Raw genomic sequence first — 13,960 nt, 5'->3', positions numbered from 1 at the left:
TAATAAATCAACACTGGTAATTATCTATTATCTTAAGGTCTCAAGATAATATTACCGTGTTGTGGTGGTTAATAAGCTATATCTGTCAAGGTACTCTTTATCACTGTAGAAATATATTTAAACTGCAGAGTATAGTAGGACTCAAATGTTAGGTCGTGTCTGAGGTGGACGCCAGTTCACCTAAGGGAGAACTGGGAGAGATGGATAGTGAGAAAGGTGGTATTGTTCATTACCAAGCTAACGACTAAGATAACCGAGAAGAAGAGATGGTAGGAAGAAGGATCTTCTATACCTAGTGATGATATTTTTCTATAGAAAAGCTCGAACTTAGAAGAATATCGAAGGAAACTGGGCTTTCTGGATATTATGGGCCCGTTCCGGAACATGTTCTGGGTGATCTGTTGGGTAGCCCAGAAAACCCAGTGTTCTAGATGATACTATCCAATCATACCATTTATTCTATCTGCAGGAGGGTCAAAATATGATAGATCAATAACTTCAATTTGGCTGCTAGCTAACCAGTGTGATCATGTGCCCCCCATCTATCATCTAAATATTTTATTTTCTAGACTTAAAGATTTCTGTAAATTAATTATTGCTCACTTTACTCTCAACCCTAGCATTTATTTCACCATGTCTCAATTCTCTGACTCTTTCACTCCATCCTTATATGAATCTAATAGTATTGACACCTTCACAAATATCCCACAAGACAATCTTACACCCAATCTTTCTCATAGCCAACAGAGCTTTAATTCAGATAACGATTATTCTACGTTTCGAACTCCGGCGCCACCACCGCCCCCCTCCCTCCAGCGCGTCGGGCCTGATCGCAAGAAATCCTACGTGCTTTATACTACGATGTCAAAGACGGAATTTGTTGAATGGTGGCTTAAAACAGAGTATGGAGCAAAGAAAAGAATACGTTGGGATAGTAATAGGCGCTTCTCAAGCATGTGGGATAGCTTTGATCAAGTCGCGCAGGCCAGTGATGGCAAAGCAAAGCTTATGTGCAAGAAATGTGGTAATATACTTGATCATCCACATAATAATGAGCATGGCACATCAACTATGGCAAGACATCTAAAAGGGTCGCAATGCCGTAATCTCTCTGCCAATCGTACAAAGCAGAAAGGCATTATGTCACTTGTACAAGACATGGTAAGCTATCTCAAGTTCTCAACCTCTATTGTAAGAGAGTGGGTAGAGGGCGTGATAATGAGATACGAATATAGCTTCGATTTCCAAGGTAGGGTACGATTCGTAAGGTAGCTATTTGCTACCTTCTGAATCCTATTCGAATCGTAGCTAAATACATAGCCGAGCCGTAGTGCGGTTCGGGTAATGACTAAGCAGCCGGAATTGACCACGTGATCCAGCTTCCGTGGTGAAGTTATCCCCGATTCTAAGTTCTCCGCCTTACATCTATTATACATTAACTAATATTGATAGCCGCAACGTCTTACAACGACACCGGTTTTCTCTCAGCAAGCATGGGAGGAGAAGCTTCTTACCTTTATTACAAGGGCAAAGCTTCCTTTTCAACTTATTGAACACTCTGAGTTTCAAGAATTAATTGAATTCGCCCGACTTGCTTCTTCACAGCCCAATATTCCTTCCTCCCGAACCATTCGACGGCGGTTACAGGACACAATCAAGATACGGCAACAAAAGATGCTTGATACGCTTCCATCTGGTACAAAGCTATCAATTGCCCTTGATTGCTGGACATCTCCATTTCAACAGGCGTTTATGGCAATCACAGGATATTTTATTGAAGACAAATGGAATTATCGAGAAATTTTGCTTGGTTTCGAACCGCTTCATGGATCTCACTCTGGTGCCAACCTAAGTGCTGTTCTTTTTGACCTGCTTCAGCAGTATAAAATTATAGATCGTGTGCTTTCTATCACAACAGATAATGCAGCAAATAACGTTAAATTAATGGAAAGTATACAAGATTCAATCCAGTCAAATCAAATCAGCACTGACACTGCAATTATCCGTGTTCCCTGCATCGCGCATGTGATCCAGCTAAGTTTACAGAAGCTTCTTGGTCAGATGAACGCCAATCCAAAGAATGAGATAATAGAGATTAATTGGTCAGAGGCCCGATCGCAGTCACTGCGAGCAAGGCAGCAAAAGCGAGAAATTGCTGATACCCTTAATAAAGTGAGTCTTTAAGTGAGTGTTTACTACATAGCATTTGCATTATATTAATTATTGCTCCACTATTAGATGAGAGCGCTTGCAATCTTTATTAATGCAAGCCCTCAACGTCGTGAAGCCTTCTTGATCTCCAGACTGAAGCGCCAAAGCTTGTACCAATCCAAGATGTTAAGACTCGCTGGAATTCCACCTTCTTAATGCTGCGAAGAGCAAAGAGACTACAGCCAATCTTTGATCAGTTCTGCTCGCAAAATGGGCATGATCACTTGATGCTTGACCAAGAAGAATGGCGCCAGATTGAGTATCTTCTTTGGATTACTCAACCATTCTTTAAATTCACTACCGCGCTTTCTCAAACGAAAGATGTGACCTTCCATGTCATCTTCAGTATCTACAATAAACTTTTTGATCATCTTGAAGCATCAATCCGTCGGCTTCAGCGGAAGAAAGTAGCCTGGAAGAAGCTTATGCTTAGTGCTCTACATGCAGCAAAGGAGAAGCTATCTGTCTACTATAGGGAAACAGATAAGGTCCATGGTGATCTGTTTGCAATTGGGACAATCCTTGCACCGCAAAACAAGCTTCAGTTCTTTAATAATAAGGATTGGGGTCCTGAATTACGTGATCAATATCGCAAAAGCTTTGAAACCTATGCAGGTCTGTATAAGGAACGCTTGTCAGCTACACAAAGCTCTCCACAGAACCTTCTTTGGGTGTTCAGACATCAAAGATCGATGCGCTTTTTGCTCCTGATTTTAATCAATCAGTGAGTAGTGACGAGGCTACACAGTACCTTGAGAGTGGTAAGTAATATCATTTCTCCTGCTGGCGCTTTACTGATTAATATCCTCTAATAGAAACGGCCCCAATTACTCCACGGACATTCTGGAAAGAGCATGAACACAAATTTCCAGCTCTTGCAAACATGGCACGTGATATACTCTCAATACCTGCCACTGGCGCTGGTGTTGAGCGGCTTTTTAATTCTGCTCGAGATGTCTGCCATTATCGTCGAGGCTCACTTAATTCTACGACAATCCAAGATCTAATGCTATTCATGTGTACATCAAGGTTTGAAGTGGAAGAAAAGGAACTTTCCCTTATGAAACAATATCTTTCGAATGAGGAACAGCAAGCACTTGATGAAGAGAAAGATGCTCAACAGCTTCAAGATACTCTTGAGCCAATCAGTGATAATGAAGATGATGGCCTGGAGATTAGTATAGACCAACCGGCTACTCAACAGCTATCTAAGCGTGCTCAGGGCAAGAGACGAATGAGTATGGTGTCTAATGGGGAGCAAGAGTACCAGGAACCTATTTCATCTGATGATGAAGCGGTTCTTCCTTTACCTGACACGCAACCACGTATCTCAGGACGAAATCGGAAGCGTACAAGGCGTGAAGATGATCAGTTCCTTCACTATTAGTCGTTAGAGAAGAAATAGAAGGGCACTTAGAAATGATTTTCTTAGAATTCTTATTCTTCCACTTCTCGACTATACATATAATGATATAAAGTAATACAGTTTGAATACATATAAATACAAGACGGGACTGCACAATTAATGCATATCACATGATCTATAATGTTTGTCTGGTTTGTCTACCCAACTGGGTTACCCAAAACCCAGTTGGGTTCTATATGAAAGCCCAGAACCCAACTCAGAACACCCACCTTGAGCCCAAAACCCAGCCCAAGTTGGGTTTGACACATGTTTCAGTTGGGTTACCCGGAACACCTGCCTAGGTCTACTCCCCTGCTCCCTCTGCTGCCAGTAGCAGTTCGTCAAACAAGGATGGAAAAAAAGGTGGATGGGTGGATGACGCAGCTCGTACTCTGCTTATGAAACAGGGCAAATACTTCAAATGTCGCCAACCTAGTCACATTAGTCGAGATTGTCCCAATAATGACAAATCAGCTGCAAAGAGGAGTTCAGACCTCAAGAAGCTAGAAAAGGTAGATGAAGTAAGCTCAGTTAACTCTGATTCAGATTCGGAAAACGACTAAGCCTAGGAAAAGTCTCTATCTTGGGCTCAGTTGAAGTCAGCTTATGCGGTATTGATCTTAGTCGATTGATTGGTTGAGAGAAGGATAGTTTTACTGTACCAATTCAGATAGCTAAGAATTCACGTTTAATTTCTGCCAAAGCACTCGCTGATACTGGAGCAAATGGATTAGTATTCATGGATATGGATTTTGCTATACTGGTTCCTGAAGGTTAAGACTCACCAGTTAGAAGCCAACTGTATGGTCAAGGGATACAATGGCAAGCAAGCTACACCGATCACTCATATCATTATTTTCACACTTATTATTAACGTTCGACGGCAACTGGATATGCCGTTCCTCATTGTTGATCTTAGCAAGCATGATATAATACTAGGAAGAATGTGGTTCGCTAAACACAGAGTGTTACTGGATTGTGCGAAGCAGCAACTGCGTTGGCTAGAGGACATATCATTAAAGGATAAATTGGTAACCAAGAATTATGTCAGAGTGCCCCAATAGATTTTGCAGCGATCCCAGGAAATCAACCCAACTCACCAGCAAGACGCAGATCGACGGAATAAAGCGTTTGATGAGCAGGCGAAGAACATACCCATTGAGTATAGTTGGACATATTAAAAGAGCCATGAGGCGTCATTACTCCGAATGGGAAAAGCATTGAAAGATTTAGTAAAGGGTTTAGAAGAGGAGAAGCCAACGCCACCAACAATTCAACGGAATCCTGAAGCACGGAAGTTAGTGGAATTGGATATTGTAGTCCTTGGAGGTAACGGTTTCTATCAACTTATACAACAGAAAAAGAGCACTATCTTCTTACAAGCTTACACGAGATTGATAAGATTATTGCCAACAAATTAATAACTGAGGAAGAGATGGAACTAGGAGAGATCTGGGAGAAACTCCCTCTGGCTTACCTCAAGGATTATGCCGATGTCTTTTCAAAAAGAGAATCTGACAAGCTACCGCAGCACCAACCCTACAATCACAAGATTGAGCTCAAGAAGCCAAATGAGCTTAGTTATCATCTATTGTACAAGATGTCGCTGGAGGAGCTAGAGGCTGCAAGAGAATACATCGTCGATAATCTCAATAAAGGATTTATTGAGCCTAGCAACGACCTTTTGCCTTGCCAATCATCATGGCACAGAAACCAGGAGGTGGTCTCCGTTTCTGTGTAGACTACCGGAAGCTGAACCAATTGACCAAGAAAGATCGTTACCCCTTGCCACTCATTGAGAAGGTTTTTGAGAGATTGAATCGAGCATGAATTTTCACAAAGTTAGATATCCATTAAGGCTTTCACCGCATACAAATGGATCCTGATTCGGAGGACCTGACGACATTCCAGTGTCGCTATGGCACGTACAAATACAAGGTCATGCCATTTGGTTTGACAAATAGACCTGCTACTTTACAACAATTAGTCAATAATCTTTTTATGGACTGTCTGGATCAGTTCCTTATTGCCTTTGTGGATAACCTACTTATTTATAGTGAGAATGAGTTAGAGCATAAGATCCATGTCAAGAGAGTATTGGAGAGACTTAGGAGTGCGGGTCTCCAAGTAGCTCTGCATAAGTGCAAATTCCATATGACTAGGACCAGGTTCTTAGGCTTCATTCTTACTCCTAAGGGAATGGAAGTAGATCAGGAGAAGATTCATGCAGTTATTAAGTGCGCAGTCCCCACTACTGTTTTTAGCGTACAATTGTTCCTGGGCTTCTGTGGGTTCTATAGGAAGTTTATCAGAGAATATAGCAGGATAGTGAAGCCTTTGAATTACCTAACAAGGCAGGATGTCCCATTCAGGTGGACAACTAAATACAATAGAGCCTTTGAAGAGCTGAAAAGATGCCTTGCTAGCGCTCCAATACTATGCCATTACAGACCCGAACTACCTTCACGCCTGGAGACAGATGCGTCAGATGGAGTGATCGCAGCAATTCTTCCAACTACAGGAAGATAGACAATGGCACCCAGTGGCATATTACTCTAGAACTATGACTAGCGCCGAGTTCAACTACGATATTCATGACAAAGAGATGTTAGTGATAGTTAAAGCTTTGAAAGAGTGGCGAGCAGAATTGATTGGGCTTCAGAGAGATAAACATTTTAAGATCTTATCTGATCATTTAGCATTGCAATACTTCATGATGATAAAGCGATTAACAGGAAGACAGGCACGCTAGTATGAACATTTACATCAGTATCACTTCATTATAAAGCATCGACCTGGAAAGGAAAATACATTGGTGGACGCTCTCACTCGGAAAGAAGATCCAAAGGTGGACTATAAAGAACAATATGCTCACTATTTCCAAGACGACTGGTCAGAATGGATTCCAATTATGGATTTTGCAGCAGCTGTCTTACTACAGGATTCGACAGGACTATCACTATTCATAATTGAAAAAGGTTTTCAGCCGAGGATGTTGTTTGATTGGAGTAAGCTGGAACCACCAAGGAAGCTGACTACCAATAAGAAAGATGCTCAGGCATGGATGAAGCGATTCCAAGAGGTCTGGGAGTTTGTGCGCGGGAATATCAAGAAGTCATAGCAACAACAGAAAGTGCAGGCTGACAAGCACAGACGTGAGGTTAATTTTGATATTAGGGATAAAGTTATGGTCTTAACTAAGAACTGGGATATAGGTTGTCCAAGTAGGAAGCTTGACCATCAAGCCGCAGGTCCGTTTCAAATCGTGGACAAGGTTGGGCATGCGTTTCGGTTGAAGCTGGATGACGGCATTAATGTCCACCCTGTTTTTGCACCTGAGAAGTTAAGGAGAGTATCATTAACTGAACCACTCCCTGGGCAGATCCTAGATAAGGCACCATCACTTGAGGTTAATAGTCAGAAGGAATGAGAAGTGGAAGAGATTTTAGATTCTAAGATGAGGTGGAGGAAGTTTCATTACCGCGTTAAATGGTTAGTGTAACATACGACCAATCCAACCAAGTGATATTCACTATCTAGGTGCCAGTGCTGACGAGAAACTGAGTATGAAGAGGAAAACTATCTATCAAGGAGGAACAGCCCGTATTTAAACCTCTACCCATATTTACTCATTGATAGTAACGTCCATCTCATACAAACCTCTGTTGCCTCACCCGCATCTCAATAGGGAATCAGTGCGTATCAATAACAAATGACAATGCCGATTGATATCACATTTATTGATGGAGACCTTTATTCAAAGGATTCCCAATCAATAAGTGACGCCAAGCCGAAAGCTAGGGCTGAGCCGTCACACCTAGCCTCAGGACTTTCCTCAGCCGCTGTAGGTAGCGGCACTCCAGCTTTCTCGAGGGCTCGGTATAAAGCCCTCCGTCCTGTACGGCGTCCTCGACATTCAAAAAGCACATGCCTCACTGTCTCATGAGGCTCCTTGCAAGCCTGACACTCAGGCGATTCCCGTCGGCCTATCCGGTGTAGATAGGTGCCGATTGGGGCATGTCCTGTCTTCAGCTGGTAGTACCGACTAGCCAGTCTTTTTGGGGCTTTTCCTGCCACTGGGTCAAGGTTCCAGCCTCGAGGCATCTTGTAGACACGTCCATCTCTATGCCTGCCTTGTACAGCGTTGATTCGAGCCCATTCAGATACTGCAGCTCTTCTTGCTTCCGTGCAAGCCCGTCTAACGTACGCTAGAGACAGGTGCTCAAAACCAGGTGCGGTTTGTTTACTAGCTGCGCGTTTAGCAGCTTGATCAGCCTGTTCATTCCCTTCGATCCCTGAGTGGCCTGGAACCCATTGTATTGTCACCAGCTGACCTCTCATGGCTAGCTTCTCCACTGCCCTGTGAGCCCTAAGAACAAGGGCTTGCCCAGGGCCTGGTCTTGATGACTTGAGGCGATCAATAGCATTCTGCGCGTCAAGGAACACCCAGATAGGACCGAGAGCCTGGGAAGCCTTTAAGCTCGCATTGTTCAGTCCTTTCGATTCCTCCCGAGGGGTCTCTGCTCAGCCGTTGAGCTAGGTGCTTTGCAAGCCTTTGGCCGAGTCGATTCGGCACCTTGTTATCTCTAGAGGCCCATTCACGGTCGTCTAGCGGTTGCTCTCCAGGTTGTGCGTGGAGGCCACCATGTCTAAGGGTTACTGGAAGTAAGCTGTGACTTATTGATCGGACTGAATGTATTATGGAGTCGAAGCTAGGTCGGAATTCATTCCACAAGGAGAATACCGATATGACTCCGCTGACGAATTCATCAAAGAGAGGGAACGCATCCGTTCCGAAGCGGCAGACGCAATACAATACGCACAGAGCTGAATGGCCTTCTACTTTGATTAAAAGCACAAACCAGTGGAACTGAAGGAGAAAGCATACATCCGCCTTACGAGAAAACCAGGACACAATGGTTACAAGATGGAAGGCGCAAGCTGCCTGTCTCCCGTGAAGATGGGGGCCTTTCCCATCAAAAGAAGAGTTGGCAATCTTGCATACGAGATGGACCTGCCACCAGACCTACGCATCCATCCTATTATTTCTGTCATCCACCTTGAACAAGCACCAAAAGATGAATAGGAAAGATCCATTATAACGACAATCCCACAGGATGTTCACCAAATCTGACTGCCATTCGAAGTTGAGGAAATACTAGATAAAAAAGTAATGCCTATTCAATCCAGTTCGAAACGCAAAATCTGATTCTATCTTGTCAAGTACAAAGATGTCAGGAACACTAGTTGGCAAACTGCAGCGATCGTTTCCACCAATCCCCTGAACTTTCGCACAATTTGAGAAAAAGACGACACCACTAGAAACAAACGGGGAATCTGACACTCAAGACCAAGAACCCAGATTCCACCCCCAATTAGGATAACAGCAAGATCTCCTTAACCCAGTATTCATACACGTCGCATCCCAGTCATCTCCTACCGCCATTCACTCACTTCACTCCAACTTGATTATGTTCCTAAATAGCCAGGCGATGCTTCCTGTATTACCTTATATCTTTTCACCACGGTGAGGCCACCTTTTTTCTGGGGCGGCATTTTGTCACGTGACACTACTTAGTTAGTTACTGGTCCCCGGAGACCTAGATAGGGACAAAACATATTCATCATCTTTCCACGATTAGTGTGCCCGTTATACAACATATCAAGCCCCTGAGATACAGGACATGCCCCAATCGGCACCTATCTACACCGGATAGGCCGACGGGAATCGCCTGAGTGTCAGGCTTGCAAGGAGCCTCATGAGACAGTGAGGCATGTGCTTTTTGAATGCCGAGGACGCCCTGCAGGACGGAGGGCTTTATATCGAGCCCTCGAGAAAGCTGGAGTGCCGCTACCTACAGCGGCTGAGGAAAGTCCCGAGGCTAGGCTATTTGCTGAGCCTAGGGCGACGCAGGGTTTGCTGCAATTCGTGGCTGAAGCCAACCTGTTTAATGATAAGGAGCGGACAGCCAGAGAGGCTGAGTCTAGTGATGCGTGGGGGTGGGATACGTTGGAGGAAGGTGGCCTAGGTATCACACTGGAGGATGGGTAGGGATAAGGGCACACTAATCAGGGTTTGTACCAACTAGGCGTGCCCACGGGTTTGGAACTATTAGGGATCTCCGGAAGGATTAGCCTAGGGGGAGTACCCAAAGGTCCCTGGCATATCGGCGATATGGGGACGAGATAGTGATTTTTGAATTTTTGCATGTATGATTCTGATAGGGGTGAGGCCGATAGGACGTCACCAAGGCTTCTAGTGGTCTGTCATAGCCAGTAGGGCTGGGTACGGACAATAAACTTGATTAATAAATAAATAAATAAATAAGTCACAGCTTAGGTTCTCCACCACATGAACTTCTGCTGGAATGCTGATTGAGTGACCTGCTGTTATTTGAAGGTCTAGGGTTAGATTATTATTAATCAAGTTTATTGTCCGTACCCAGCCCTACTGGCTATGACAGACCACTAGAAGCCTTGGTGACGTCCTATCGGCTTCACCCCTATCAGAGTCATACATGCAAAATTCAAAAATCACTATCTCGTCCCCATATGGCCGATATGCCAGGGACCTTTGGGCACTCTCCCTAGGCTAATCCTTCCGGAGATCCCTTATAGTTCCAAACCCGTGGGCACGCCTAGTCCGTACAAACCCTGACTAGTGTGCCCTTATCCCTACCCATCCTCCAAATGGGAGCTCCTATTATTATTATTATTATTATTCAAGTTTATTGTCCGTACCCAGCCCTATTGGCTATGACAGACCTCTGGAAGCCTTGGTGAGACCCTACAGGCCTCACCCCTATCAGAATCCTACATACAAAAATTCAAAATAAATCACTATCTCGTCCCCATGTGGCCGATATGCCAGGGACCTTTGGGCACTCTCCCTAGGCTAATCCTTCCGGAGATCCCTTATAGTTCCAAACCCGTGGGCACACCTAATCAGTACAAACTCTGACTAGTGTGCCCTCACCCCTATTCATCCTCCAATGTGACACCTAGGCCACCTTCCTCCAACGTATCCCACCCCCACGCATCACTAGACTTAGCCTCTCTGGCTGTCCGCTCCTTATCATTGAATAGGTTGGCTTCAGCCACGAATTGCAGCAAACCCTGCGTCGCTCTAGGCTCAGCAAATAGCCTAGCCTCGGGGTCTTCCTCAGCCGCTGTAGGCAGTGGCACGCCTGCTTTTTTGAGGGCTTGATAGAGAGTTCTTCGTCCTGCACGACGTCCACGGCACTCAAAGAGTACATGCCTTACTGTCTCATGAGGTTCCTTGCAGGCCTGACACTCAGGCGATTCCCGTTGGCCTATCCGGTATAGATAGGTGCCAATTGGAGCATGTCCTGTCTTTAACTGGTAGTAACGACTAGCTGTGACGTCTCAATAAGCCTATTCTAATGATAATCCTAAGCTTGGGAGAAGAGGAAGGGAAGGCCTAAGTTACAAACAAGTTGGTTGATAGGATCTTACAATTCTGCCTTTTTAGACCGCTTTCCCCATAAGGCCTCCATCCCATGACAGAGTGTATTTGGAGAGCCTCAAGGCTCAGCGCCAGTTTTCCCCTTTCTTCTTCTTCTTCACACTTAGTTTTCTTCGTCGATACTGCTACGCTTAGAAATGAAGTTGTTTCTGGGCCTTGAGCGTCCATCACACTAGCCACTCTTTTTGGAGCTTTTCCTGCCACTGGGTCAAGGTTCCAGCCTCGAGGCATCTTGTAGACACGTCCATCTCTATGCCTGCCTTGTACAGCATTGATTTGGGCCCATTCAGATACTGCAGCTCTCCTTGCTTCCGTGCAAGCCCTTCTAACGTGCGCCAGAGATAGGTGCTCAAAACCAGGCGCGGTTTGTTTACTAGCTGCACGTTTAGCAGCTTGATCAGCCTGCTCATTCCCTTCAATCCCTGAGTGGCCTGGGACCCATTGTATTGTGACTGGCTGGCCTCTCAAGGCTAGTTTCTCAGCTGCCTTGTGAGCCCTAAGAACAAGGGCTTGCCCAGGGCCTGGCCTTGTCGATCTGAGGCGATCAATAGCATTCTGTGCGTCAAGTAACACCCAGATAGGACCAAGAGGTTGCCTCTCCAGTGCCCATTCAAGGGCTGTGGCTACTCCCACTAGTTCTGCGTCAAACACCTCGTGTCCGTGGCCCATTGGCACTTCTACGTGTTCCCAGGGGCCTTCAGGTACAGCCTGTAAAGTGACACCGGCTCCTGCAAGTCAGTGTCTCTTCTTCTGGAGGCTGTTCAGATCTCTCCTCTAGGGTCAGTACTGGTCTTGGAGGGACTACCGCGAATGTCTCATCCGATGGGATGAGGTCTTGTAAGGATCGTTCCCTCATTCTCCGGACGGCCCTTTGACGAGCCTCTCTAGCTCTAGGACACTTAGCAGATGTGGCCTCGTGTGCACCTTCGCAGTTGACGCACTTGATCACCGTGTGTTGGCAAGGTTTGGCTGGGCCAACCCTACAATCCACTACTGTACATGAGTGCTCTATCGCCTCATGGTCACCTGCGCAGATCGCGTATCTAGGAGGCCTGCCACCGCAAGCCATGAAGCTGGAGTGGCCGATTCCGCAGCATCGAGGGCAGATACTCTCAGGATTTGACTCCCAATAAGGGGCTACTCGATGGTGTCGGCCTCCAAACTTGATGCCTTTATTGATCAGTGTTCGAGCTTCCTCCAAAGAACCTACTGTGATCACAATCGTGGCAAATCTCTGGTTGCTAGCCTGTATAGTCTTGGCTCTCTTGAGCCACGTTGGCTCTCGTTTAAGCCTATATGGTGTTCCCAGCTCAATCTCTTCTTGGGCTAGTGCTAGGCCTTGGTCATTATACATGTAGCGGTCCACAGGCACTGCCTGTACCTTAACACGGTGCCACTGTTCGCTAATCTCCACGGAAATAACTGCTGGATCTGTTTGCCTTACAGCGGCTAGTAGAGTATCGTTGTAGACGGGCACGAGGGTGCTGCTGCGAGTGCCTCGCTCTAGGAGCACTGTTAAGGCCCCTGAGGCCGCGTATCCAGAATCGACTGCTCTTACAAAGTCAGGAAAACCTGCCTTTGCAAGGGCACGGTTAAGGGCCAAGAGAACATCAGCTTTCAATGCGGTCGGAGCATCTTTAGGATATCGTCGTCTGAAGATGAGGCGTCTTTCCTCCTTGCTCCGGGTACTCACAGGCTTCAAGTCAGTTATCGATAGAGCCTTAGAGGGTGCTGAGGCCTGTTTCTTATACTGGACGGTTTTCCATCCTCCAGATTGGGTATTATTTGCGGCAATAGCGGCCCATTTCGTAGGTGCGGGCTTGGTCAGTGGCTTAGCGGTAGTTTCGGGCTGTTTAGTGGTCTTCGCGGCGGTTACAGGTACTTTTTTGGGGCCCTCAGGTGGCTGTACGGCTTGTTTCGTAGCCTTTGTTGGATTCTGATATCGCGGCTGCGGCTGAGGTGCGGTTGAGTTTATCGCGCGGCTCTCAGGCGCGGCATCTAGCTGTATTGGGGTGGACGCTAAACCTCCCGTGGAAGCGGCTCTTGGCGGTGGCCCGTGCGCCGCAACCTCACGCGTTGTGTCAAAGGGGTCGAGTGGTAGGATTTGACGGCTTTGTAGCGCGTTCACGTAAGTTTCAAGGCTCTCTAGCCTAGCGTTGAGAGTAGTAATGAGGCCCTGTTGGGTATTGATCACGTTTCTGGCAGTCGTCAGCTCCGCGGAGAGCTGGTGGACCGCCTCTTGCAGATGGCCGTTGAGGTCCTCGATCAGGCCCATCACGAGGCTATCCTCTGCAGTAGCACTCGCTGCACGCATTGCGGTAAGTGTAATCTTCCCCCCCTAGGAATATTGGGGGGATACACATTAAGCTACTATACATTTATATATGCACCCACAGTAACCGACTGCCGCTTCTGTCCTCTCAAGCTAGATACAATAGTTCCTTATCTTTCCTATTGCTCCACTACCGCCCACTCTCCAACCACTTCTGAGCTTCCAGTTACCAATATCGGCATCGCAGCCTACTTATTGGCCGTCACAGTCTTGCCCCATAAGGGACTAACCACTAGCTAGGCTAGCCTCGGGTGTCCTGTCCCGTGGGCGGGTCGGATGGTTTTTAAAAGGGTTCCCGAGAATTGGTGCGGTTCTTAGGGCAAAGCCCCACGGTAGCTAGATATAATGCGCTAGCACGCGAGCCTTGGCAGCAGCACCCACTTGCAGCTGCCACGATAATTTGTGGTAATTGTTTTGGTGAGGGGTGTAGGAGTCGAACCTACGGCCATGTCAATCAGCGAAGATGGGTACCGAATGGAGGCTCCAAGGACAGCTGTTACCACTTCAGCTATCCGCCCCCCCTTGT

The 13,960-nt window shown here is 46.2% G+C and overlaps 4 protein-coding genes across 4 annotated transcripts, besides 11 other annotated features; 2 read left to right on the top strand and 2 right to left on the bottom strand.

Moving 5' to 3' along the window:
- Window positions 1-633: 633 nt before the first annotated feature.
- On the top strand, window positions 634-2,184 carry TSTA_005920 (uncharacterized protein; the record flags this gene model as incomplete). The annotated part of the gene is made up of 2 exons (XM_002488171.1): window positions 634-1,161; window positions 1,453-2,184. 2 exons carry the CDS (start codon window positions 634-636, stop codon window positions 2,182-2,184), a joined length of 1,260 nt encoding a protein of 419 aa, XP_002488216.1.
- Window positions 940-1,302: a mobile genetic element.
- Window positions 1,480-2,127: a mobile genetic element.
- Window positions 2,185-2,327: 143 nt separating the features above from the next.
- Window positions 2,328-2,762: a mobile genetic element.
- TSTA_005910 (uncharacterized protein) lies at window positions 2,367-3,598 on the top strand (the record flags this gene model as incomplete). Its single annotated transcript, XM_002488170.1, has 3 exons — window positions 2,367-2,826; window positions 2,871-2,972; window positions 3,027-3,598. The coding sequence occupies 3 exons, from the start codon at window positions 2,367-2,369 to the stop codon at window positions 3,596-3,598; spliced, it is 1,134 nt and encodes a 377-aa protein (XP_002488215.1).
- Window positions 3,056-3,373: a mobile genetic element.
- Window positions 3,599-5,290: 1,692 nt separating the features above from the next.
- Window positions 5,291-6,142: a mobile genetic element.
- A 4-nt stretch (window positions 6,143-6,146) lies between these two features.
- Window positions 6,147-6,452: a mobile genetic element.
- Window positions 6,453-7,369: 917 nt separating this feature from the next.
- On the bottom strand, window positions 7,370-9,172 carry TSTA_005900 (uncharacterized protein; the record flags this gene model as incomplete). The annotated part of the gene is made up of 2 exons (XM_002488169.1): window positions 7,370-8,080; window positions 9,125-9,172. 2 exons carry the CDS (start codon window positions 9,170-9,172, stop codon window positions 7,370-7,372), a joined length of 759 nt encoding a protein of 252 aa, XP_002488214.1.
- Window positions 7,529-8,098: a mobile genetic element.
- A 751-nt stretch (window positions 9,173-9,923) lies between the features above and the next one.
- Window positions 9,924-9,944: a microsatellite.
- Window positions 9,945-10,317: 373 nt separating this feature from the next.
- Window positions 10,318-10,339: a microsatellite.
- A 255-nt stretch (window positions 10,340-10,594) lies between these two features.
- Window positions 10,595-13,956, bottom strand: TSTA_005890 (uncharacterized protein; the record flags this gene model as incomplete). The annotated part of the gene is made up of 3 exons (XM_002488168.1): window positions 11,908-13,956; window positions 11,093-11,810; window positions 10,595-10,992 (listed from the first exon to the last, which is right to left on the bottom strand). The coding sequence occupies exons 1-3, from the start codon at window positions 13,414-13,416 to the stop codon at window positions 10,595-10,597; spliced, it is 2,625 nt and encodes an 874-aa protein (XP_002488213.1). The 5' UTR covers window positions 13,417-13,956.
- Window positions 11,475-11,759: a mobile genetic element.
- Window positions 13,954-13,960: part of a mobile genetic element that runs on past the window's edge.

This window comes from Talaromyces stipitatus, genomic scaffold (assembly GCF_000003125.1).
Source record: "Talaromyces stipitatus ATCC 10500 scf_1105507295517 genomic scaffold, whole genome shotgun sequence".
NCBI classification, from domain to species: Eukaryota; Fungi; Ascomycota; class Eurotiomycetes; order Eurotiales; family Trichocomaceae; genus Talaromyces; species Talaromyces stipitatus.
The sequence above is the reverse complement of the archived record's forward strand: the minus strand, read 5'-3'. Positions and strand labels throughout refer to the sequence as shown.